The sequence below is a fragment of the Giraffa tippelskirchi genome, chromosome 11, assembly GCF_054371585.1.
Source record: "Giraffa tippelskirchi isolate mGirTip1 chromosome 11, T2T-mGirTip1v1.2.pri, whole genome shotgun sequence".
Classification (NCBI taxonomy): domain Eukaryota; kingdom Metazoa; phylum Chordata; class Mammalia; order Artiodactyla; family Giraffidae; genus Giraffa; species Giraffa tippelskirchi.
This window is the reverse complement of record NC_137285.1, coordinates 16520865-16547801: the sequence shown is the minus strand read 5'-3', so window position 1 is coordinate 16547801 and position 26937 is coordinate 16520865. Positions and strand designations below refer to the sequence as shown.

The 26937-nt window shown below is 46.5% G+C and overlaps 1 protein-coding gene and 1 long non-coding RNA gene across 27 annotated transcripts in view; one reads left to right on the top strand and one right to left on the bottom strand.

The window, feature by feature from the left end:
- Window positions 1-452: 452 nt before the first annotated feature.
- On the top strand, window positions 453-13595 carry LOC145525884 (uncharacterized). Its single transcript, XR_014068482.1, has 4 exons — window positions 453-511; window positions 5163-5744; window positions 7500-7677; window positions 13434-13595. It is a non-coding gene; the product is annotated as an uncharacterized LOC145525884 (long non-coding RNA).
- The window catches only part of CCDC60 (coiled-coil domain containing 60), a 165002-nt gene continuing 141071 nt past the window's right edge, over window positions 3007-26937 (bottom strand). For 7 of the 26 annotated variants that reach the window (XM_081539786.1, XM_081539801.1, XM_081539785.1 and 4 more), the window contains 9 exons: window positions 24966-25056; window positions 21457-21691; window positions 15857-15941; window positions 12680-12751; window positions 9943-10005; window positions 8801-8923; window positions 7532-7663; window positions 5381-5570; window positions 3007-3414 (listed from right to left, as the gene is read on the bottom strand). In XM_081539786.1, coding sequence (XP_081395912.1) covers window positions 3313-3414; window positions 5381-5570; window positions 7532-7663; window positions 8801-8923; window positions 9943-10005; window positions 12680-12751; window positions 15857-15941; window positions 21457-21691; window positions 24966-25056 — 1093 coding nt within the window. In that variant the 3' untranslated portion in view covers window positions 3007-3312. The remainder of the gene's footprint in view (window positions 3415-5380; window positions 5571-7531; window positions 7664-8800; window positions 8924-9942; window positions 10006-12679; window positions 12752-15856; window positions 15942-21456; window positions 21692-24965; window positions 25057-26937) is intronic. The other 19 variants (XM_081539789.1, XM_081539797.1, XM_081539794.1 and 16 more) reach the window with 9 other exon arrangements.

Genomic DNA, 26937 nt, shown 5'->3' with positions numbered 1-26937 from the left:
GATGAAATGCTCATGGCAAAAATACTTCTCCCTGAGGTTCTTCTTTGAGCTTGGGAGCTGGGGGGTGATATATTGCCTCCTTCCAGTCCCTAGTCTATTTTAGTCATAAAAGATCTTCCTTTGTTTGAGTAAATACTCCTTGCCTAAGCTGTTAATGCCTGCCCAGTTCCTTTTTGGCAGGTTTTAAATATTTTCCTGGAGAGCAAGATGGAAGGATAATACTAATACATACCACTAGATGGAGCCACAGCTCTGAGAAATAAGCTGGGAAAGTGATGAGTAGAAGGGTGGAGTAAGTCTCTTATCTCCCCTGCCCTAGACAGACAGACACGGTCTAGACTTGGCTCTGCCACTACCGGCAATGTGACTGTTAGCTGGCTCATTATGACCAGCTCATTATGACCTCAAGTGCTGGCATCCTTACTTGTGAAATGGGGGTTATAACAATGCTCACATCAGAGGTATGCTGTGACCATCAAATAGGATGCAAACTGTGGAACACAAAGTAAAAGTAAGTTAACGGGATGCTAGGAAGTTCCATCACTAGAGCTACTCCTGGGGGCATGGTTCCAAAAGCAAGGTAACTTTAGTGACTTCCTTGTCTCATATGATCAGGGTTGGGGGGCAGGGTCAGAGGGCAGCAGCAAAAAGGAGGGAATGCAGAGTTAGCTGAACATGGGTACAAAACACCTTTTGGAGGCTCCATTTCATCATCTGTAAGGCAGGGGAGCCCTGCCTTGCAGGATGATGATGATGAAATGAGATAACACATAGCAAGCATTTTGCACAGTGTCTGGAAGGAAGTGGTCCCTCCGTCAGTGCTAGGTTGTAAGTGGCTGCTTGAAGCTTTTTGCAAACCCAGTCCTCAAAACCCTCTCTCTCCTCCCCTCTTCTGCCCTCTCCTCCCACTTCCTGCTTTAACTGTCATGACCCATAGGATGCTGATGTCCTGTGTCCATCTCCACTGCCACCCTCTCTCCTGAGTTTTAAATCCCCCCACTTGACTGCCCCACAAGCATCTCCCACTCAGTATGCTCAAAATAGAACTCCTTACCTTCTCATTCTGAACATTCTTGTCTTCCTCTCCTTCGGCTACATTAAAGGTACCAACTTCCACCCAGTGGTCTGAGGTGGAAAATCGGACATGATTCCCGATGTTCTTGTCTTCTGTCCACTTGTAATACACCAAGCCAGCTTCTGCTGATTCCACCTTTTAAACATCCTTTTAATGGATCTCCCTGGCCCCACTGTCATGTGCTCCCTACGATCACTGCTACAGCAGCCTTATCTTAGCACCCTATTCCCTGCCTTGCACTCACACAGTAGTTATTTTTTTTTTTTTTCTGAATGTAAATATGATTATTCCTCTGCTGAAGATCCTTCCCTGGCTCCCCCTGGCCAGTAAGTTGGCCTAAACTTCCTAACAAGGCCTGAAAGAAAGAAAGAGTTAGTCACTCAGTCATGTCTGACTCTTTGCGACTCTATGGCTTGTAGCCGGTTTCTGTTCTTGAGATTCTCCAGGCAAGAATACTGGCGTGGGTTTCCATTCCCAGGGGATCTTCCTGACCTGGGGATCGAACCTGGGTCTCCTGTTCTGCAGGTAGATTCTTTATTGTCTGAGCCACCAGGGAAAATTAACGTGGCCTAGAAGGCATCTAAAACTCTGGTTTCTACCTCCCTCCCCAGCCTCCGTCTCCTCTCCTTCCCTGTGCTCACTACCAACCTGACCTTACAGTCCAGCCAGACATATGTTATTTTAGTTCCTCAGATAACATCGAGTTTCTTTTTGTCTCTAGGCCTTTGCCCTCTTTCTTTCTTCTCCACTCCCCCTCACCCCAACCCTGACTTAATACAGAAAAGTTTAGGGGCTTTCCTGGTGGCTCAGATGGTAAAGAATCTGCCTGTAATACAGGGGACCCAGGTTCAGTCCTTGGGTTGGGCAGATCCCCTAGAGAAGGGAATGGCTACCCACTCCAGTATTTCTTGCCTGGAGAATCCTAAGGACAGAGGAGCCTGGTGGGCTACAGTCCACAGGGCTGCAAAGAGTCAGACACGACTGAGTGACTGAACACACACAGAGAAGTTTAGAATCTCTTAACTGTGCAGATTCCTTATAGACTGCATCTCGCCTCTCCACCCCAGTGGCTTGCTGGGACATCACACTAAACAAAGAGTATTGCGGTGGATATCAGGTAGTCCCTCTGCTCTCTCCATCACCCTTTGCTGACCTGTGTCTCTAGGTAAATTATCTGAGATCAGGGACCTTGTCTGCTTTGGTCATTGCTCTACCCTTAGAACCTAGAACTTGGTCGATGCATATTCAGTTCTTGATAAATATTCATTGACTAAAAAGAGTAAATAACTGAATAGGTGAGATGCTGCATAGACAGAAAAATAGTTCAACACTCTTCCTTCTACCCCTTCTGGATCATGGGAAGATGCTGGGGTCCAGCCTATACGAGCATTCCGATAATCAAGTCCAGATGTTTAGTTGTTAATTCAGCTCGGCTGTCAGTGAGAGGGTTAAAATGACTACAGGTCCTGTAACTTAGTGAGATATGGGGGTAAAGACCAAGATGGGAAAAGAAGACCGAGATGAGAAAAGAGGTTAAATGGCAATAAACCCACACAATTTTGAGATGACTGGAAGTTAAGCTTCCTTGTACAACCAAACCCAACACAAGATATTACAAGGACTCTACAGGATGAGATTTTCTTGCACATCGCTTGCCTTGTTGGGAAGTGCTCCATCCATTCACCCACCAACCCAGCTACTCATCTCCATCCAGGCAGTATATATAAAGTTGAAAACTACAATCTCGCTCTAATTGTATGAAACAGGCATAACATCAGCACCTACTTAACTGTAGTTGTGAGATTATTAGGCAAGAACATCACCCAGCACTGGGCCTGCTGCATAACAAAAGCTCAATAAATGAGAACTGTATGTTACTATTAGGATTTCAACACCACGCCCAGATCCCACAGCTCCAACTTGTCCCCAGCTGGACAGCAAACATTCAACTCAATTTTATTATCCAGAATTTGAGGAGAAGGCTTAGAGGGAAGGATCCTGGAGAGGGAGTAGGTAGAGTCAGGCTGGACCAACGAGCACCAGAAGCTGGGAGCCTGAGGCTGGTGTGTGAGGGAGAAGGGGGCTTCCACCAGGGAGCAGCTCCTCCCCCTAGAATGTTTTCAGAACATCTGGTCTCCAGATGACCCTACCAGTGAGTCTCCATGAGAGCAGGTAGGAAGCAGGAACACGGTGTAGACAGCCCTCCTCCACTGGGGTCACTGGTTAACCCAGGCCCACTACATCTGGGCACTCTGGGACCGGATGGGGATGTTGATCCGGTTCTGCAGCCAGCTGATATAATCCTCTTGAGGCATGTGGATGATGTGTTCTCGCACAAACTGAGGGGGCAGACACATGACAGCTTCAGATTTGGTCTGAAAGCTAGACTCTGTGCCCCCTCCCTCCCCAAGAAGATCCTGGAAGATTTGTGATTGAGGCTGGTGGCCCCAGGATACCTCCAACCCCTCAGGCATTCATAATCAAGAAAAGGGCCTCTTTCCAGCTTCCTAGTTCAGCAGGCTAATTTTAAGTCCCTTTTTGTCACTACTGACCCACAGAAATCTGGGGAGAGCAGGAAAATCCCGCTGTCTGCATCTTTTTCTTTTTTATTGCTGAATATCTTTTTAAAAAGTCATTTGTCCATAAACATTTTTGGGTGCTCAGACTCCCTTGAGAATTGAGGACAGCCACAGGCTTGCTTCCAGGAAAGGGTTGAGACACAAAGCACAGAGTTTCACATAAATTTCAGGTTAAGAGACCCTCACATCCAGGTGAACAGAAGTTCTGTGATGTTCTACTGGGAGAAGATCATGCTAACTTTTATGAGCTAGGGCTAATAAAAAGCCCAGAGAAAGGGAAGCATCCATATCCATATGTCCCTCCTTTCACCCACTCAGAAACAGCCTTTTCCATAAGCTGTCGCTCAGTCGTGTCTGAATCTTTGCAACCCCATGGACTGCAGCGTGCCAGGCTTCCCTGTCCTTTACCATCTTCTGGAGTTTGCTCAAACTCATGTCCATTGAGTTGGTGATGCCATCCAAAAATCTTGTCCTCTGTTGTTGCCTTCTCCTGCCTTCAATCTTTCTCTAAGTGGCAGGTGGAATGTACACCCCATAACTGGAAAGATGCCCTGGAGACTTATTTCAGGCTAGCCTGCCAGATTCTCCCATGAAAGAGCCTCACAAGATGTGGTAAGTGGAGTCTGGACATTTGATCTTGTCCACAGGGTATTCCTTCCTCCTCCATTCCTGACCGTGTGCCCACATACACAAGCCATGTCAGCCTGTGGAAGGGCCATCATGAAAACACCGAGAGGCCCAAGAAAGCCACCACTTGATTCTTCTTTGTCTTGAGACACTGAAAGCCCTATTAAAATGTACATTTGCCATCACACAAAATTAAGGAAGCAACTTCACAGGCATCTGTTAATACCTTAGTAGCGGGTCCTTCCTCCTCCCCCCATCAACTGACACCTTTTGATGCCCTAAGGGAATAGAGCACCAGGAATTTCTAGCGGGGGGGTGGGGAAGGTAGGCTGCTACTGCAGATCCTTGTGAGGCTCCTCAGCACTCTCCAGATAAAGGGAGGATTTTAAATCCTTAACTTGACTTTCAGAGATCTGCCCACACTGACCTCTTTGGTCCCCTTGGAACTGTGCATCTTCCTGCTCTCTTCCTTCCAGAGCCACTGACTGCCACTGAATCCTTCTAGCAGCTCAAGTTCTGTCCTGCTCTGGGGCCAGGGCACCCGCTCGTTTCCCTTCTCTTCAGCCTGCTGCCTTTTTATCACTCGGAACTCAGCTTAAAAGTCATCCTCCTTGGGGGATTCTCGTTATGAGAAGCCTCTTTTACATTTACCTTAAATCAGGGCTCCTCAAAGTTTATTGTATGTACCAGTCACCCGGCATCTCATTGAAACACAGACGCTGAGCTGGTCAGATACAGTTCAGAGCCTGGGATGCCGCGTTTCTAACAAGCACCCATGTGAGGTCCACGGGCCATGATTTTAGTTGCAAGATTTAGAGTGCTGCTCACTATGACTGTCAGTTATTGCACTCACATGTCCATTCATTTATGTTTCTCCAAAGACTCCAAGTTTCCCGGAGGCATCATTTACACAGAATATAATGTCCCCTGGAGTTGAACAACCAAGGTCACAGGAAAATCTCTCTTCTATTGGATGATGAGTTCCATGAAGGCCTTTATGCCTTTTAAAAAACTTTAAAAACTTCAACAGTGCCTGGATGTTGAGAGGCCAGAATGAGTGTGTCTGGGGTGTTATGAGGGGAAAGGAAGTGCTTGTCACCTCGACGGCCACTGCGATGTCTGGGGAGCACAGTTCCCAGGCTCTCAGCTCCTGAAGCACCTTTAGGAGGACATGAGGTCGGATCCTGAGGTCCAGGTTTTCCCCAAACTTCTGCAGTTTTGCCAGGATCTTCCTCGCGGGGCGGAAATTCTTCAGATCCTCAGGGAGTTTGGACAGCAAGTCAAAGTACCTTCAATTCCAAGAGGAGAGGATCAGTTAGGAAACTGCTGGCAGATGGTCTGGGCACCCAAAGGACCTCATCTCCACTCTCTCTCTCCACCACTCCTGGGATGTCTCCAGGGTAGCGACAGTCTTTATCTGCGGGACTTTCTTCCCTCTTCAATGTAAAGTGTCCACAGATCAGGCAAGTCTTTGTTTTTAGGGATAGTAAAAACCAGAGTCATGATTTGTACAGTGGCTCAGCGGTAAAGAATCTGCCTGCAATGCAGGAGACACAGATTCGATCCCTGGGTTGGGAAGATCCCCTGGAGAAGGGAATGCAACCCACTCCAGTATTCTTGCCTGGGAAATCCCATGGACAGAGGAGCCCAGTGGGTTACAGTCCATGGGGTTGCAAAGAGTCAGATATGTCTTAGAAACTAAACAACAACAACGAAAATTAAGGGCATGCTTTAAAGACAGGCATTGATGATTGTTCTATGAAGCAGACAATGTGAAAAGTTATAAGGAAGGAAAAATACTGGTATTCTGAAGCTTCTCTTCTAGAGTTAATAGAGCCAAGGAGGACATGGACACACTTGTGAGATACCTTCTAGGATGCAAGAGGTTCTCACACACCAGCTGCTGAGGACGTGTGTCTGGGCATGTGTGTATTTTCCATGTTCCTGAGAATGAACAATCAGGGGCCATGATTTTGGTGTTTCAGTGGGTTTTAAGAACCTACTTTGGCCACCAGATGCAAAGAGCCTTCTCATTGGAAAAGACTTTGATGCTGGGAAAGATTGAAGGTAAGAGGAAAAGGGAGGGACAGAGGATGAGATGGTTGGATGGCATCATTGACTCAATGGACATGAGTTTGAGCAAACTCTGGGAGATGGTGAAGGACAGGGAAGCCTGGCGTGCTACAGTCCATGGGGTTGCAAAGAGTTGGACATGACTGAGTGACTGAATAACAAAAATTAGTATTATGACAGCGTGTGAAGGTAGTTTGGGAATGTATCCTTGAAACAGTGGGAACAAGGTAGGTTCTAACTTGGGGGTTCAGGTGTGTGTGAAGGTAGGGGTGTTATCTCGTGGAAAATGGGCTTTTTCCCTGATTGTATAAAAAGTTGAAGAAAAACTTGATCATCCATCATACATTTTGGCTGCTCATACTGCTTTATATTTGTGATGTATATTTATATATTTATTCTGGTCTCTTTGTAAGCTCCCATTCTACATTATTAAAATTGTTGAAGGGATTTTCAGTACATTTTTAGGCTTTCCTATCTTACTCTAAGATCTTGATTTACTCACCCTGACAGGATGGAGGTTTGGGAAATCAGACTCCAATTTTATACTGCAGATAAGCGTGGAGACAGGTCAGACAGGGGTTTAAATCCTAAAGTTTCCTGATTTGTAAAGTGGGGGGGTTATATGTACCCTTCAGGATTTTTGTGGGGAATAAAATAGATAATTTATGAAAAGTGCTTAGGAGTGGGGTGTCTGCCATCCAGTAATCACTCAATTTGCAATGCTTTGTGTGGTGCTTATTATCACCCCTGTGCTGGGGGCACAGTGTTCTTGAGGTATGCCTGTCTGGCTTTGTATCATTAAGAGTTAAATTATTTGGGGAATATGGTTCTCCCCCCAGAGACTTCAGGATCTGTAGGTATTTTCAGATTGGTTTGCCTCTTCTGCTTCTCTTATAGGGGTTGACAAGTGAGTCTATATTTGCAAGCTGAAGCAAACGGAAGGTAAATATGGAGAGTGCACCTAGGTAGATTATCTGTCGCTCAGGAACTGAGGGGTTTCTTGCCTGATTATACTCTGGATATAGCCTGTTTTGGGAGGGGGGGCTCTCCTGGTGGCCGAGGACAGTTTTGGAGTGATGCCTGTCTTGAGGATAATGGGACTGAATGTAACTTTGTAACACCAGTGCCCCCTTCACCCCTTCCAGGGACTGCCTTATCTGGCTCTCAGGATCTTTACCAGTGGTCTGCAATTTCCTCCGCATCACGTTTTACCATGGAGACTTGGTGTCTCATTTTGGCTATATCCTTTTGGAAATTTGAGACAAGGTTGAAAGAGTGGAACTTCTGGATACCTCTTTCTTCTTGGCGCCTGCATCACAGATGGTATGAGAAAGAGGAATATGAATCAGATACTCTTTTCCTTTTACCTTTCTAGCTGCCCTCAGAGATCTGAGTTAAACACCTTTTCCTTCTTGAGGTCCTTCCTAACCCTCTCAGGTATCCTGTAAGATACCAGTGGGCTTTGGGCATAAGAGGCTACAGCTCTCTCCAAGGTCCTGAAATGCTCATGTCTTACTAAACCCAGTCACTTTTTAATCAGCCCTCATTCTCTCCCTACTTTTGACTGTATTTCCACAGTTTTCTCATCGGTAAGATGGAGGGTAATAATTATTCCTAGACCCCAGTGGTGAGGAGTAAATGATAATGTGTGTATAGTGCTGAGCTTAGTGCTGACTCACAGCAGGTGTTTAACTCATGTTGGTTCCTCTACTCCTCACGCCCTTCATCATCTTGTGCATGTATCTTCTCTCTCCAAAGAGACTACATTATGAATATAACCATGTCCTCAACCATACACACATTTCGATGGCTTTCCATTTGCTCAGAATAAAGACCTTTGAGTGACTTACCCCCTAAGGCTCTGGATTATTCAGCCACTATGACAACTTCCAGCCTTATCTCTACCCTTTCCACCCCCTTTCTCCCAGCATTTTAGGGTTTGGTTCATGAGCTGGGTCAGGAAGATCCCCTGCAGAAGGAAATGGCACTCCACTCCAGTACTCTTGCCTAGAGAATTGCATGGGCAGAGGAAGCTGGCGGGCTACAGTCCAAGGGGCCATAAAGAATCGAACATGACTAAGCGACTGAGCACAAGTGAACAAAGTCTCTGAGATAAATTTCAACTTCTCAGGGCTTAGCCTTAATGTTATCTCTTTAGAGAGGTCTTGCTGGATTACCCAGCCTGCATTAGGTCCCCATGATTTCACTCTTTCTCCTAGAACCCTGTTCTCTTACTGTGGAGCAATGACTATAAATTGTACCTATAAATCTATCAGTTCAGTTGTTTTGTCTCTGCCCATATTTTCCGGGAGACTATAAGCTCCCTGAGGGCAGGGAACATGTCCTTCTCATCCCTTGTTATGGTCCCAACACCAAGCCTCTGGTGGTTACATACTAAGTGCCAGATGAATGTCCTTTGAGTGAATGGATACATGTGTGCCCTTACTTCATGAGGATTTCCATCTTATCCTGTAGACAGAAGCCAGCCTCCTGGGCCACACTGTAAAACTTGGCCCTCATGGTGTTACACACCCCACTCTTATACTGGATGATGTCACGGTTGGCGCGGCTGTGGACACAGATAAGATGGGCTTAGGGGACCCAGCCCAAGGGACAGATGCCTCCCTGGGGCCCAAGGTGCTTTGCAATAATACACACCCAGGTTCTCTATTCTCACCTGGGACCTCCTTCAGCTTTCCCCTGGATGTAGGGAATAACAGACCTTCCCAACAATATTGGACTGGTGACTCAGGCTTTATTACACGAGCCCACGGTGAGACATCTGGTCACATCAGCCCAGCAAGTGCTAAGGACGGTGAGATGAAAATAGAACCTGGAGCTGGGAGGTGGGAAATTCAGCTTCAAACTCTCTACCACCACATTTTAGCCATGTGGCCTCTGGTGAGACATTTCAGCTGGCCAGGTTTCAGACTGTTTCCTTGTAGAATGGGACAGTAGCCCTGCCTCACAGGATTAGTTTTGAGGAATAAGCAATATGACAAATATAGCACTTTTGAACTGTGGTGCTGGAGAAGACTCTTGAGTCTCTTGGACAGCAAGGGGATCAAACAAATCAATCCTAAGGGAAATAAACCCCGAATATTCTTTGCAAGGACTGATGCTGAAGCTGAAGCTCCAATACTTTGGCCACCTGATGTGAAGAGCTGACACACTGGAAAAGACCCTGATGCTGGGAAAGATTGAGGGCAGGAGGAGAAGGAGACGACAGAGGATGAGATGGTTGGATGGTATTACTGACTCAATGGACATGAGTTTGAGCAAAATCTGGGAGACAGTGAAGGACAGGGAAGCCTGGCATGCTGCAGTCCATGGGCTTGCAAAGAGTCAGACATGACTGAACAACAACAAGCACCAGCATAGAGGAAGGATCTCTTGCCACTGTCTGCATGGGTTGTTCCACATCTTGGCTATAAGCCCCTTGCCCTGGGAGTCCTTTGTCCTTCAGTTGTATCTATGGCTTCAGGGAGTCTGGCTGGCACTGGCTTATTTCTACATCCCTGGGAAGATGGAGGGTGCAGTTGCCACAGACCCTCTTGCCTGGCACCTTCCGTTGCCCACCTGGCCTACCTTTTAAGCTTCTTCTGGAGCACCTGGGAGTGGCTGTCTCCACTTGTACTGCTGGATCTGTCACTGAGACACAGAGAAATGATTTCATGTTGCCTGGAGCCTGATTTTCCCCCAAAGGGTGACTTCAGGGCCCCCATCACACCTGCCAGCCTCAGGTGAATGTAGTGGTTCTAATCAAGGCATTTGATAGAACAATTTTCCCCACACTTTGACCTTTGCTCCCACTGGACACTCTGCTTGAAGAGTCTTCCTTGGTTCTTCCCTAGCCACTCAAATCCTGCCCGATCTCATGGCCTAGAGCAAGTGCTGCCTGCCCTGACTCTCCTAGTCCAGTGGTGGCCTCCTGCCTCTGCATGTTGTTGGGATGACAAGTTTTCAGGAACCCAGCTTCTTCTGTATAAAATCGGTCTCTCCACCTGGAAGACAGGTTCACTGTGGACACTCCCATCCTCCTCTCTACCCCTGTCTGCACTTCCCCTGGAGCTGAGTGCAGATCTGGGGAGGGGCAAGTCCTCCTGGTCATGCTGTCTGGGATGGTCCCAGCCCCAGGCTGCCTTTTCATTCAAGGATTCTCTTATTTGAATTGGACCTTGGTGCTGAACACCCATTTCATTCAACTTGGGAGACAGGTAGAGCTGGGTTCAGAGCCCAGCCCTGGCACTGCCTACTCCTGGGCTGTGGAGAAGCACCTCTGCTCTGGAGTGTCAGTTTCCCCATCTGTGATCAGGCAACTCCTGGTGCCATTTGACCCTTTCTAGTTGGGAGGTGACTGAATTAAGGCCTTAAGCAGCTGCTCCCTCCTGTGACTCTGCCTGGCTGGGGTCCCTAGCTGGGGTGAAGCTCTTTGCTCATCCCCGTCCCCCAATACCTTCTGCTAGGTCCTCCTCCAGTGACCTGGGCCTTCAGCACCCGTATCCAGCATCTTCTCTCACACCCTGCCCCGCTTTGTTTCTTCCCAACATCTGAGACACTGACTTGACAGCTTTATCTGTGTGATTCTAGAGAGTGAGACTATTTCTCTTATCCCTGTGATGTGTGGAAAATCCTCCCCTTCCTGCCCTGTAACATGTTGGACTTCTTCAGGGAGGCCAGCCATTTCCCAGACCCCTCCCCACAGTAAAGGGCCCGGCCTTTGCTGCTTTTCCCAGAGGCTCATGGGACTGCACCCAGAGGTCTCAGGTCTGGCAGGTGATGGAGCAAACCCTTATCCCACTTTGCTAGGGAGCAGAGCCCTGGTAATAACACCCAGAAGGCATTGCATTTGGATTCCAACCAGCTGCCCCTACCTCTGCTGATGAATTCTTTGGGGGAGCAAGTGGGCTTTGACCTTCCCCCTATAGATGGCGCTCTTCTAGAGCTGACAGTGTGACTCAGAGGGAGGCAGGGGGTGAAAGAATTACTGTTATTAGCTTTGATAAAAAAAACAAACAAACAGCAAAAGACCATCCTGCCTGTCTCAGTCAGTCCTTTCCTTGACCTTCCTTGAATTTCAGCCATATTGGTTTTTGCTCAGTGCCTCTAAGCTTCCTCCTGCCTCATACCTTTTGCACATCTGTTCCCTCTGTTTGGAATGCTATTCCTTCTATTCCCTCCACAGCATGGATCCTAGGTTCTATGGGAAGGCACAGGAATCACCTGGAGAAACTGCTCAGAATAAATGCAGATTTCAGATCCTACTGTTCCCAGCCATAGGCTAGCTAATTCTTCTTTTTCCCTTCAGGTCCTAGTTTAAATGTCAGACTCAGCCTTGGTTAGAATCCTGGTGCCCAACATTCACCTAATCCTCCATAATTCTCCTTCAGAATGCTATCTATGGTCATTATTACACAGCTATCTCTGTGGGATTATTTGATAAATGCATGACTCTCCCATTAGAACAGTAGCTCTTAACCATGGGCAGGATTCAAGAAGTCCAAGAATGCAGATGGAAAAAAAACCAAAAAAGACACAACAGGTGGCATCTTCAGCCTTTCGCAGAAATGGAAATCACAGGTTTTTACACATCACATTAAAATTATGGGAGATACTTTGAAAAATCATTTACACTTGACACTAATCCAAAATTATAGTAGTTATCAGAGCCGCTGCTATGTCTTGTTGTATAAGACATTGCTGACGAAGCTCACAGATGACTATATATCCCATATTTGGTTGTAATATTATAATCAATATTACTATAGATTTCTTTGTAAACCTCTGTAGTTTATAGTCTGCATTTGGAAGCATTTTGCTGAAAGGCATCCATAAGCTTTCTTGGATGGTCAAAGCGTCTATGACACAGAAGGAGTTATGACGCCAGATCAGATAGTGGGCTCTACCCACAGGGCAGACTGCATCTGTCTTGTTTGCTGCTGAATCTCAAAAGAGCCGAACACAGCTCCTGGGACATAGTGGGACCGAGAAGTATTCTCTAGATGAACAAATGAATTGGGGGCAGACCTGCCCCTGCCCCAGTACAAGTCACCTGAGTGAAGAGGGAAGGGGTAGTTCCAAAACACATCCTCCCCTCTTCATCCCTCCACTACCAGAAGACTAACTTTATGGCACACGATTGTTGGGAAGGAATGGCTGAATACTCACCACCAAGCCCTGGGAGTCAAGTAACTTACTTCCAGTGAAGAAGGAAGAAGATCCCTCTCCATGCCCTCTTCCCAGTCTGGTGAGGGTGTCTCTGCAATGCCCCCCGTAACTGTGTGTTGCCTCCTGACTTATCTGCTAGGGCCCCAGGCCTTCCTACCTTGATTTGCGGGTGGTCTGCATGTCCTTATAGGCAGACTCACTCTTGTTTTGTCTGAGCACTGACAAGATGCTGCAAAGCAAGATGAGTCACTTAATAAAGCTCTGAACATATGATGCTCTGAGGCAGTAAACATCCATGGGAGAACAGAGGGTGCTCATCTACAGCGGGGATCCTAGATCCTACAGGAGGGCATATGAGTCACCTGGAGGAACGGCTCAGAATGCAAGTGTAAACTCCTGAGCCACACTCCTAGAGATCTGGAAACATTAGGCCTGGAGTGGGACCCCAAAGCTGCGTTTAAAACCACACACACACACACACGCGCACAGTCTTCTGACTCAGGTTCGCAGAGAGCATACTTTGAAAACCTTAGAATTTCCTGACACACCATGAAACAATGCCTGCTCAAAGAGCTTGTTAAAAAATATGGTTTCCTCTAGGGATTCTGGTTCAGTGTGTCTGGGATGAAGACCAGAAATCTGTAGTTTTCACAAGTGCCCCAGCTGATTCTGATCTTCAAGGATGCTTGAGAAAGACTGCTAGAGGATTTTAAGAAAAGGTCATCTTCCTAGACAATGTTATGATCTGAATGTTTATGGTCCACTACTACTGCCCCCCTACCCACCTGCCAAATTCATATGTTGAATCCTAACCTTTTAGAGGATGCTGTCAGGAGGTGGTGGCCTTTGGGAGGTGATTAGATCATGATGGGGGAGCCCTAATGATTGAAATTGATGCTCTTGTAAAACAGACCCTGGAGAATTAGCTTGTTCTTTCTACCACGTGAGGACACAGTGAGGAGGCAGCTGTCTATGAGGAAGAGAGTCCCTGCTGGACACTGAATCTGCTGGCATCTGGACCCGGGATTTTCCAGCCTCCAGAACTGTGTGAAATAAATGTTGTTCACAAGCCACTCAGTTTATGGTATTTTTTGTTATATCAGCCTGAACACACGAAGACATGGGACCAGAGGGCAGTCTGGCCCTTGAGGCTAGGGGCTGGAAAGGCAGGCTTTCAGGGGTTTCTAAAAAGCCCAGAATTCTATGTCAGTCCTGATGGGAGCAGATTTGGTGTCTAAAGTGAAATAGGAATCTACATTTTAAAGTGAGGCAGGCAAAAGAAAACCTGCAGCTTTCCCTAACTGTCTCTGTGTAGCTCTGCATAGAAGCCTCCAATATTTGCTGTCTTTGTGAGAGATTAGGGAGACTTTTCTCCTAGAGGAATGGAAGCAGATGGGAAATTTCAACAGGTTCTTGCACTGTAACCATGGTTATTTTATCATTAAAATGAACGCAGAGGCCAGGTGAGGAGTTTTGTGAGAACCAGGTTCTCGTGTGGTTTAGTTTTTGAGCGCCTGAAGCGAGTCATCCTTCTCCATCTATGAGACAGGACAAAGGAATTGGGTACTGGTTAATCAATCTATCTCAGCAAAGTGCTACAAAGGTTCCATAGGACACTGCACATGAAATAAAAGTAACCACCACCTCCACTGTCACCAATTTTGCATGCTTACAATATGCCAGGAACAGGCTAATATGTTAAATGCATTATCTCACTAAATGCTTAAGGTGACTTGGTAACGTAGACATTATTTCCATAATAATAAAAACACTTTACCAGGAAAGTATCATTTAATTCTCATTGCAGCCCTTTGGGATAGGTTATTAATGAGCCTCATTTAACAGAATTGCAATCAGGTTCAGAGAGGTGAAGCAACTTGCTCAACAGCACACAGCCATTAACTCATGGAAATGGAGCTCAACCCCACTCTACTTGGTACCACTGCCAATGCTTGGATGATACACAATCTCATTCTACAGATGAGAAAACTGAGGTTTAGAGAAAGGCTGAGGGACTTGTTCAAAGGCACTAGGTCTTGAACCCATGTCAGTCTGATTCCAAAGCCAGTGTTCATGACGTGAGTGCTCACACAGGAAAGGAGCTTCTTGGAGCTGATGCTTCATCACTGTCATCTGTCTTTAATGCTGATAAGTCAAGCAAAGAGGCTGAGGCCGTAAGGGCCAACACTGTTGCTGCGTGCCTTCAGAGCCACCCTCCAGGGCCCCAATGCAAGTTGAAGCAGCAGCAGCTGCCAATTCATCATGAACAAGCAGAGGCAGGTGTGATGCATGTGAGCGTGCTTGGTGAACTGTAATTATGGTAATAACAATAACCAATAAGTCATAGCCAGCATCCCAGTAGGCTGAAGGCAGTGATGAACCTCTCTCGTGCCTCATTTATTCTCAGGAAGTAATTTGCTTACTCAGAGGGATCCACGCTTGGGAAGGGACCTTCAGCTCTAGCCTGCCTGTTCTCCGAGGCTTTTAAAGGGTCAGATGTCCAGTGCCCGGGGCCTTCCACTGGAAGGAGGACACCTTGGGTTCAAGTCCTGACTCTCTGAGCCAATTACATTGGTTGCCTCTCAGCTCAAAACTTCAAAGGGATTCTTTTTGCTCCTTGGATAGAAATCAGAATCCTAGAGGTGGCTTCCAAGGTCCTGGCAGACTTATACCTCTCCCCATCCCATTCTGGCAGCATTTTGGTCCGTTCTGAGCATGTTTGCACATGCATGCCTGTAATATTCACTCCCCTTGCCTTCTCTCCCCGCTCCTCTCGTAACTTTGGTTAGCTAGCTCTTCTTCATGCTTCATCCAAAATCTCAGCTTGAAGTTTCTTCTTTGGAGGGAGCTTCTCTGATCCCCATCCCAGATGAGATCAGATGCTCCTATTACTTCCTCTCACAGGTCTGAGATTTCTTTCATAACACTTCCTGCAATAATGAGTACGGTTGGTCCACCCATATTCATAAATACTCACTAAAAGAATGAATGAATAACCTTTGGGTTCTTGGGAAGAAGGGCAGCAGAGTAATTAAGGGAATAGTTTTTGGAATAAGAAAGTTGCAGATTTGAGTTGTTGCCTTACCATTCGTTAGCTGGGTGACCTTAAACAAGTTCCTTACCCTCTCTGAACCTCATTTCCTTATTTGTAAAATATAGACAACAGTAGCTACCTTGTGGGGTTGTTGGAAGGACTCAAGGAGGTGATACATGTGAACAAACTACACGGTTCAGCACTTGTCACAAAGAAAATGCTCAACCATGGGGCACTTCTGGCCTGAACATCACTCTGATGCTGACATCCTTTATTTGATGAGGTATCAAGAGAATATACCTGGGTGCCTGTCTTTGCATCTCGTTTTCCACGGTGATTGTTCTCCGGGCATCTTCCCGAACCATCTCTAGGAGCTTCTGCAGATCTGATGGGAACACAAGAAGTCACTGTCTGCAGGGCGCCTGTGAGACAGGACTGTGCAGGTCAGGGCCCAGCCCCCAGCCTGATATCACCTTTGCTTTGGAGCACTGGCCCCTGATAGCTCAGTTGGTAAAGAATCCACCTGCAACGCAGGAGACCCTGGTTTGATTCCTGGGTCGGGAAGATCCACTGGAAAAGGGATAAGCTACCCACTCCAGTATTCTTGGGCTTCCCTTGTGGCTCAGCTGGTAAAGTATCTGGCTGCAATGGGGGGACCTGGGTTCGATCCCTGGGTTGGGAAGGTCCCCTGGAGAATGGAAAGGCTACCCACTCCAGTATTCTGGCCTGGAGAATTCCATGGACTGTATAGTCCATGGGGTCGCAAAGAGTCGGACACAACTAAGCGACTTTCACTTCACTTAATTTTGGAGCACTGGGGGGCTGGAGAAGGATAAGACCAGGGTCTAGAAGTCTGACAGGTTGTAAATATGACTCCTCTGCCTCCTACCAGTGACCAGCCATCTCCTTTGGAATGCTATATAGATTCCTCCCTGTGGCCTGTGAGGCCTTGTGGGTTTTGGATGCTCTTTGTCCCTCCTGTCTCATGCCATTCTCTGCATCCTCTGCCCCCTGGAACTCTACTGCAGCCTGAGAGCACTGCTTCTACTTTCAAGAAGAAATCAAGAAATCACCTTGTGGGAGAAAACCTTTTCTTACCCCATAGGCCTGAGGTTCCAAAATGGTGACCCACAGGCTGATTGGATTGGGTTGGACTGGGATGCCCAAACTTGTTAAAACTGGCGGTTTTCCCATAAAAACACCCAGGCCTCCAGCTTCCCTGTAAAGACTCTGAGGGAGGCTCATCACTGTTGTGTGCTGATGGGGCCTTCAGACTTTCAGAGTATTCTCCAGCTCACCATCGCTCCCCCCACTCGTCATCACACTAGCTGACTTGTATTTCCATACTTCGTATTGTTGCTTTTTATACAATGTAGAGATATTTCTCTGTGTCTGACCATTGTATGTTGACTTGAGTTCTCTCAAAAGATAATGTTCAAGTCCGAATCCTCAGCACCTCAGAATATAAATTATTCATGTTTTTATTTGGAAATATTGTGGCTGCAGGTGTAGTAACAATGAGGATACACTGGAGTGGCATGTGTGCGTGCTAAGTCTCTTCAGTCATGTCCAACTCTTTGCAACCCCATGGGCTGTAGCTAGCCAGGTTCCTGTGTCCATGGGATTCTCCAGGCAAGAATACTGGAGTGGGTTGCCATGCCCTCCTCCAGGAGATCTTCCTGATCCAGAGATCAAACCCGTGTCTCTTACGTCTCCTGCATGGGCAGGTGGGTTCTTCACCACTAGCACAACCTGGGAAGCTCCACACTGGAGTAGAGTGGGCCCTTAATCCAATATGAATGGTGTCTGTGTCATAAGTGAAGAAGAGGGCCATGTCCAGACAGAGGCAGACTGGACTGTTGCTGCGTCTACAAGCCAAACCTTCAAGGATGCCAACAACCGCTAAAAATGAAAAAAGGCAGGGAAGGGTTCTTCCACACAGATTTCAGAAGAAACGAAGCCCTGCTGACACCCTGGAGTCTAACCTCCAGAATTGTGAAACAATAAATTAGTGCTGTTTTAACCCAGGACATGGTGCTTTGTTAAGGCAGCTCTAGGAATCTGTTACATGGACACTCTTAAAAGCTGGAAAATAACATATATCTGGAGTAAGCTACATGCTTCAGGGTGAGTAGGAGAGTGGAAGCTCTAAGTGCTTTATATGGATACAGATGGGTAAGTAGCTGGCACTGTGCTTGTCATCCAGGCACTGTCAGTATTTGCAGAATAAATAAGTAAATGACCAAGGAGAAAAAAACAGGAAGGGTTTGGAAAGCTCTGAGCTAGATATGGAATATTGATGAAGGAAGACAATGCCAACGTAGACACTTTTCTTCAGTAGGTGTCTGTAGTCGCCTCAGGGATAAGTCTCAAAAGCCATACCCAGACGGGTGAAGCCAGTGCTCCCCAGGACCGTTCGTGTCCAGCCTGGTTTGTGAACACAGTCACTGTGTGTTGGGAAGAGGGTGTTCCCCTCATTGACCTCCCCTCAGCCAGCCAGGCTGTGATAATCATCAACATTTAGCCATTTTCTACTCCACCTTCCTCATTCTCAAGCAGTTCACCTTCCTAGTAACCTGTGGGCAGGGTTTCATTTGACCTGGATCTGACCTTCATTTTTGTCTTGTCACGCCCACCTCCCCTCCTGCCATGCATCCCAGTATCCTTGTGGTGTGTCCAGAAGCCTGTTAGTGAGGGAGCTCTGGCTTTCTTCCCTTCTCTGCTCCCCCATTTCTGCCCCTACTTCTATCAGCCTAGTGGGTGGATCCCAGAGAATGACCCCAGTGACCTGGCGCACTGGGCAGCTCTCCCAGAGAATCCCCTCTATGGCTCCATTTGCCACTTAAGGCACCGAAGTTGTTTTCTTTTTTTTCCTGCTGGCCAGTAATGCCTCTGGGCAGGAATGGTGCCTGCCAACATCAAGGTCCATCCATCCCGTAGCTGAGGCTGGATATGTATGAACTGGAACAAAACCTTGGGGCTGTGAGGCCCGCATTTATCCACAGAGGCTACCTGGAAGGAGAGACTTGTTTGCAAAAGGTACAGACGCCACGAGATAGAGTTTCCCTGGGGAAGACAGCCCTGTGATGGATGCCCACACTTGGAGGAAACTGCCTGGTTCTTAGTCCCCAGGGCTATAGACGCACCATTACCCAATGCTCAGAGACAATAGCATCCTCTGGTTCTGGATGACAAACCACACCCCTAAAGAAAAAATTCTAACTCCCTCCTCCATCGCCCATCCCCAGCCAGTCTAAGAACGGTACTCAAGAGCAACTATACCCTCTGGGGGAAAAGAGAGGGAGTCCTTTTGTTGTATGTGATTGGTTCAAGGGGTTGGGGGAACAGTAGAAGCCACAGGACCCTTCTTTTTGAGTTTTCTTAAGTGAGTTTTTCCTCTAACAGTTCCAAGACCAGCAGCTTTAAGACTGGCAGGAGAAATGGCCCGGGCTTTAGTTTCTCTGGAATCCCCCGATCACTGACTTGGGAGGAGACCAGTCCACCCAGAGGCCGCAGCCCGCTGTCCCCAGTGATTTGTGTCTACAAAGACTTCATTATGCAGCCAGCCCTGGAAATTAAACCTTGGTCAGATGGTGTGTCTCTCAGAATAGGATTCATGAATTCAGAATCAATTTGAGGAGGTTTTAGAAGGCAATGAAAGTCTGGGAAATTGATCTACTTTTGTGAAGGCTCTGACAAATGCAGTAGAGGTTAAGGTATGAATAGAGGAGAAGGGTGAGGAGCTGGAGGAAGAAGGACTCTCTCTCTGGATGTCAGTCTCTGGCGGGACTGCATCTCCTAGCCATTGCTGTGCACCTGCTGTGTGCCAGGTTGAAGGTAAGACATTGTTCCATGCCTGAAGGGAGCTCACACTCCTTTCCCCTTTCTTCCTTAGGAACAGAAATATATGTATGCATAAGTACTCTGTGGGTGTGTGTGTGTGGGAGGGGGGTGGGTATCGGAGGAAGCATTTATTACCCCAATTTCCCAACATCCTTTGCAACTAAAGGACTAAATGTTGTGACTAAGTCCTATGGATAAATTCTGGGCCATGGAATTTTAGGAGAAATGTTGTATGAAGCTTTTGAGAAGACTGCTTAAACTCAGTGGAAGTGAGCACTTTTCTACTTCACCTACTTCCTTCTGCTTCCGTCCAAGGATGTGACTCTGATGACTGGCATTCCAGCAGCCATTTTGGACCATGAAGTGATCCATGGTGAAGAAGAAAGACAGAAGGAAGTAGGATCCCTAATGATATTTTGGAACCACCCTATCTCTAATCTGGGCTTCCCTGGTGGCTCAGCTAGTAAAGAATCTGCCTGCAGTACAGGACACCGGGGTTCAACCCCTGGGCTGAGAAGATCCCCTGGAGAAGGGAACAGCTACCCACTTCAGTATTCTGGCCTGGAGAATCCCATGGACTGTATAGTTCATGGGTTGCAGAGGGTCGCACATGACTGAGTGACTTTCACTACCTCTAACCTGCAAAAAAAAAAAAGATAATAAATTTTTATCTTTTTTAAACTAGTATTTTTCAGGTCTCCATACCTAGCCAAAAGAAGTTCCTACCTGAAACAGGGAGATGTCGTTGTACTGAATGAAAGTTAAGTACCTAATGGGACTTCCCAGGTGGCTCAGTGGTAAAAAAAATCCACCTGCCAGTGCAGAAGACGCAGGAGATGGGGGTTCAATCCCCAGGTTGGGAAGATGCCTTGAAGAAGAGAATGGCTACCTACTCCAGTATTCTTGCCTGGAGAATCCCATGGACAGAGGAGTCTGGTGGGCTACAGCCCACGGGGTTGTATAGAGTCAGACACCACTGAGCATGCATGCACTTAACGACTTAATACAAGCAAGTAAAAATATGAAGAATTGAGAGGAAAGTCAGGGAAAACTTTGCAGTGAAGAGCATACACCCCACTCTAAGAAGGGCAGCTCCAGTTGAATATTTTTATACAGGTTGCTGGCCAACTGTTGCCACAGAGTAACATTTTTTAAAGACAGGATTTCGATGTCCAAACTCTCAAGCTTAAAAAGTCACTTTTTTTTTTTTTTTTTAAAACAAAGCCATCTGTGCTAAATAACACACGGATGGCAGGAACTAGCCTATGTGCCCCAGTTTTCTATCTCTAAACTAAGACAGAAGACAGGAGTAAAGAGGGCAGGGTCCAAAAGAGTTTGGGGAGGTGCCACTGGCTGCAGTAGGTAACTGGTTAGACCTGGAGGAGAGAGGCCACTGGGGAAGGGTCAGAGGTGTTTTAGTAAGGGGGTCACAGTGTGATACAAATTCCTATATCAAATATCCAGAAAAGGCACATTTCCAGAGATAGGAAGTAAGTTTGTGGTGGAAAAGGAGAAGGGCTGTCAATGGACATGAGCTTTCCTTTGGGGTTGATTGACATGTTCTACAATTAGATGGTGGTATTGGTTACACAACTCTATAAATTTACAAAGTCATCGAATTGTACACTTAAAACAAGTGAATTTTATGGTATGCAAGTTATACCTCAATAAAACTGTTTAAAAAAGCAGGTGCCGAATTTCAAAAATATAGTATGAAAACATAAAATACCTTATCAATATTTTTATATGATTACATGTTAAAACAACCATATTTTATGAATTGGGCTAAGTAAAATACAGTAATAAAATTTTTAAAAAGAGCAATTGATGACCATGGGCTGTCTCCCGGGTAGAAATGGTTCCGAGTAACCCAGGTTAGAGTTTATTTCTGATTCCCACTGGGGGAAAACAAAGGGGTCCTTGGAAATTGACCAGGGCTAGGGGACCTGTGTGTCTTCTTTAACTGAGTGGGGGTAAAGGTGAAGCATGAGGGGCTCTTGATGTGTGGCTTCAAGGCAGAGTCAGCGCAGACTGGTCAGGTCTAAGGTAGGACTTACTGATATGGAGAGGTTCTTCTTCAGGCTTGGTCGAAGATGATTCATTGTCCTCGATGTCCTTGCTGCCTGTCACCTGGTTGATAACACTTGGGGGTTCATCCGAGCCTGGGTTCACGGAGACCATGCTGCTCTGGGGGGATGACCCTCCACTCGTCCGAGACAGACTGAGGGTGGAGCCTCGCCGGCTTGGTTTGCGGGTGGTGGGGCGTGCTACAGGAATTTTGAATTTCTTGGTCTGAAGAAAAGAAATAAGAAAGGGGGACTTTAGAAAGAATGAAGGGGGGGGGGAGGGAAGGAAGAAAAAAAGCAAAACCCTGGCTCTGAATGTGAATTCTTTTTGACTCTTTCCAAACACCATGAGATGTATTTTGGGTCTGGAGAAACCTGTCACACACTGAAGTTATTTATACGTGTGTATTACCAGAAGCAAGTTTGATGGGACTTACTCTATTCAGTGAGTGTCATGATTACACAGTAGTCACCACAGGAAGCCGAACATGTATTCCAATGATGCTGCCATGAACCAGGACACTTCTTGACTTTCCTTCTGTAACAGCCATCAGAGTTGATTTTTAAACTAGGGGAGGATGAGTCCAATTTCTTTCAGCTGCATCTTGTTTTTCACTCCCCCAATTCTAGGTATCAACTTTGTGTTCACCAGATGACACCTGGGCCTCAAAGAATAAAGATTTTTATTTGCTGGGGTTTTCTGAAGAATACGAAATGGAGAAAGTTCCAGCCTTTACACTCAGGAGGTGGAGTTGGGGGAGGCAGATTTGACTGATGAGGTGGCACTCTCGGGGAGAAGGGGAGGAGCCATGACGGAGGCGGGCGGGAGACCGAGACGACAAGTCTTACGAGGGATAAGGCGGGAGGCAGGGACAGTCCTGTGAGAGGCGTGTGAATGTTTGAAAGGAGTCAGAGTGGACAGGTTACAGGGTGTGTGTGTGTGTGTGTGTGTGTGTGTGTGTGTGTGTGTGTGTGTGTGTACGCGCACACACGCGCACCCTCTTTCATGACTGGCTGTCACTTTAGAATGGACTTTGTGTGGTTATGTCCTCATTTAATTTATGATTCAAGTCTTAGGCTTCCTAACCTGTCCCAGTTTACTCAGCTACTCCAGGTAAGAGCTCAATGCAGGTCTGGGCTACAGTTTACATTCCATTAAAATAGAAACAATTTCATTTGAGAACATTTGAAATGAAAGCCCTTGGAGGGCAGTCTGAGATCTTCTTTGGCTGAAACTCATAGTGTGAGATACCCTAGGGAAGAAGATAAGGAGAAGAGGCAGATCTGAAGACCACACGATGTCTAATGAACATCATCTGTACAACAGAGAGGATGGGCTGGGATGATCACAGAAGAGCTTTCCACACACAGAGTTCGGTGCCCATCTTCCTTGCATTAGGATTTCATTCTGTGCTCCTGAAGTTGCCATTAATTAAAATTCAATTAACAGCCACAGCCAGGAAATCCAAAGTGAAGGGCTGACACTTCTGATTAATTGAGAGTGGCAGAAGAATAAAATGTGTGTGGGGGGAGGTGTGATAGGCAGATTCGGCATCCTGCTTGCCCTTTATTGAATGACTCTCCCTGAATTGACTTAAATCCCCAAATGCTTCTTCTCTGTCTGGTATTTCACTCAAGGAGTGGTGTTAATTGGCTGCTGTGTTTCCACCCAGGAGGGACTGCTTTTTGGCAAAACAAGGAAAAGTTTTCCCTATACTTTCTTAGAAGCAGGGGTTTCAAACTGGTGGCCCATGGGGAGACATGTTTAACTGCTCAGAATTCTACAAACTGGGGATATCTTCATATGAAGTACTGAGGTTACTGGTCTCTCTTGAAAACGATAAACTCTGGATCCCATTTTCACATGGTGAAATGAGTAGAGCTAGGCAGAGGTTCTTTCCTTTAGCTGTGCAGGAGAATTCTTGTCTGCCCTAGACCTCCCCACCCCCTACTATATTACCCAGCCTGATCTTTTCATTTATGCAATTTCCCCAGCTCCTAAGGATCACTGCCCTGGCAATGATAAACTCTATACATACAGAATAATACTGATTGCTGTGGAAGTTGACTGGAGCCTCTCTTTCAAAGTCCTTATTCTGTAGGTGGAGAAACTGAGGTCGAGAGAGAGGAAAGGACTTCTCCAACGCCATGCAGTCAACTGGGTCACAGTGGCTAAACTAGGTCTCCTGACTCCTGATTCAGTGCTTCCCCACCCTCAGGACAGACCACACTGCAGTGTAGAGTGTGAGCCACAGACTTGCCCAGGAGGGATTTCAACTTGCAGTTCAAGTGCAGTGATTCACTCATCCCTCCTCCAACTATAGTGAATATTCCTGAAGGACATTTTTTTTTTTTAAAGGTTCGTGCCTTCTGCCGCTTTTTTCTGTGCATCTCTGGAGACAGATGCACATGGTATCTCCATAGCAACTTTCTGTGATAAAAACAAAGGCTCTACTTCTCAGATCTAGGAGTGCTCTGATGAAAAAGCAAGAAAACGGTGAAATTTCTTGAGGGGCAATGATAATCACGATGCCAGAGAGAACATGCTTTTGAAAAGCTTGGTGTTTAGTAAATAGGGTTTAATAAATAGACCCAGGATTAGTTAACTTTTGGCTCTGCATGGCTTCATGCAAATTACTTAACCTCTCTGAGCCCCAACTTTATGATTCTCCTACCTAGAAATAAGAATAGTGTCTTACGGAGTTATTAGGAGGACAGGACTGGCTAATACACCTAAAGAGCTTCTTTAGCACAGAACCTGGCCCATTGTAATTCCATTTACAGAGTGGCTTCTAAAAACTAAATAACCACAATAATGCACGGCATTTTAACATTTTCAAAGTGAGACTGTGTATTGTTTCCTGGGGTTCTTTGCTAATGTTGAGAAATGGGCAGAAACCAGCATTATTTTCATTCTGTGGGTTGGGGCACAGGTTCAACAAAAATCTCATTGTGTGTTCTCTCAACTGCCTTAAGCACTCTACTCCTGCCATTATTATTATTATGGGGCCTGTTTGCTAAGTGGATGAGTTTGGGAGTTAGAAATACTCTTGAGTGAAAAGACAGAACTCTGGATTTTCTCTTAATAATAGACCCACGTTCTAGTTTGTAGAAAGCCCTGTCTGTTCAATCACTCATCTTCTGTTTTCTGAGTTAAAAGAGAGAGAAAGAGAAATGACTGCTATTGATTAAAAATATAGAGCTAAAGAGCGAGGTGAATCCATTTCCTCCTGGTGACATCTTATTAGGCAGTTCCTCCGCCACCCCTCCCCTCCTCTGTGAAGTGGTATCTAGCCAAATGGCATTTCTTCTACAATCCCCAGATAATCATTTTAATTAAAATTCACAAAAGCTATCCAACAGCATGAGGTTCTGATTTCCCTTCACTCAGAGAACCAACTAGAAAAAAAAAATCCCATTAGAGAAAAGACTGGCAAAAAACACCTCCCCCCCAAGCTGGGGTTGGTAACCAGACAGGAAAGTGGTGAGCAAACGGTTACCTTCGGCGCTGTGACGAAGTGCTCCCATCTCTGTCCCATGGACTTGTCCTTATTGATTTTTTTTATTGTGCTTTTGCTTCCACCTGGGTCCCTGAGTGAGAAATAGCTTAATGAGTTTTCCATTTCTAGAGCCTCAGTTTATTACAAGTACTTTTAAGAGAAGCAATAAATCGGTGATGGATGGTGGCGCTTCTCTGCTGTGATTTTTTCCCCCCTCCTGTAGGAAATGGCAACCCACTCCAGTATTCTTGCCTGGATAATCCCAAGGACGGGGGAGCCTGGTGAGCTGCCGTCTCTGGGGTCGCACAGAGTCGGACACGACTGAAGTGACTTAGCAGCAGCAGCAGTACTCAGGAAACAGTGGGAGGGGCAGTTCTTCAAGGCCGGGGTCTTGTGAGTGGGAATCGAGCTTAGGAGAGACCGCAGCCTGCTGGGTAGGGCCTGAGGGAGGTGGAGCGCGTTTGTCCACATTCTGCATCTATCTGCATCTTGGACTTGGGTCCTCTAGCAGACTCCAGAGCAGGTCTGTGGTTCCTCTCAGGGGTGAATCGGAAAGCATGTTTGTTTCTGAATCTCTGCCTGCTCTGGTGCCTAAGGGTCTCACATCAGGGACAATTCTGAGTGACACAGTGAGAATTTCTGGGTGTGCTTGCTGTGGGGAGGGGTGCTGGGGGAAGCTTGTGGGATGAGGTGCATAATGAAAATCACGGGTTTGGAGTTTACTGAGTGAAAGTTCTATACAATTCTACACACAAGACTCTTCTGTGAGTTCTCGCTGAATCACCTCAACACCACCTTGTGATGCCGACATTTATCATCTCATCTTACAGATGAGAAAACAAACTTGGGGTCTTCAGTCACTCGCCCAGATGCATATTTACAATGGATCTAATGACCATCCCTTGCATGGGTCCCTCCAGGGCCCTGTACCTAATTTTTGTATTTTAACTTTGTATTCTTTTTCTTAAAGTGCCCCTCACCCCAACTGAATAAACTTCAGGTCCCACGAAACCTGGATCTTCCCTCATGGGTTGTAACTTTCTGAGTAGGAGACTGAAGCCCCAGTAGGTCTGGATAGTGACCTACCTAGGACCCTTTATCTGAAACCCATGGGACCAGATATGCTGCCAAATTCAGAATTTTGGCATTTTGCAACGGAACTATGCTGTATGTATAGTACATATTAACACAATCCTTCCAGTGGGCTTTGAGGCACCATCTTTTAATTAAACATGTTAATGTCTCTGCAGCGGTATATATGAATATTTACACTAGGTGGGATAAAAACTACAAATAGCTTCAAGTTTTGCCACCAGATCAGTTTGGTTCATGTCAGATTTTGCTGCCAAACTGAGTTATGGAAAAAAACTGAGTTTTCATAGCCTTTTGGATTTTGGACTTGTGGCTACCGGGTGGTGGAGTCCTGCTGACAAGCAATCTGGAAGACTCAGTAACGACCTCTACCTTTGTAACAACTGATTGACTGATCTCTTGATCTCTCCATTCATCCATCCACCCGTTTATTTCCTTTTTCCCTGCAGAAAGGATTTTTAGATGTCTGGGAGCCTTTAAATCGTTTGGCTGGCTGTCACTCAGCGTAGAGGAGGGACTAGAAGGAATGAGACAGCCAGACCAGTTTGATTGTGGGGAGGCACCAACAGGAATCTAGACTCATCAGGGGCTGCTGGTCAGGGGAGATGCTCAGATAGGAGGCAAAGGTGAACCTTACTTACTGACTGGTTTTTTGTAGCATGGGGGTCTGAGTAGCAGAATCAAAGGCTTTTACCAGCCCCAATGGAGAGGGGGATGTGTGCGCTCTTTGTCGGCAGAGCCTTGCTGGGCACCTCCCAGCTCACAGCCTAGATACCGAGGAGTGCATACAGGGTGCAAGTCGGGCTGTGGAGGGCGGGGTGAGAATGTGCCTCCGAGCTTTTTGTAAGACTTTATGTTTGATTACAGAATAAAAAGCCCT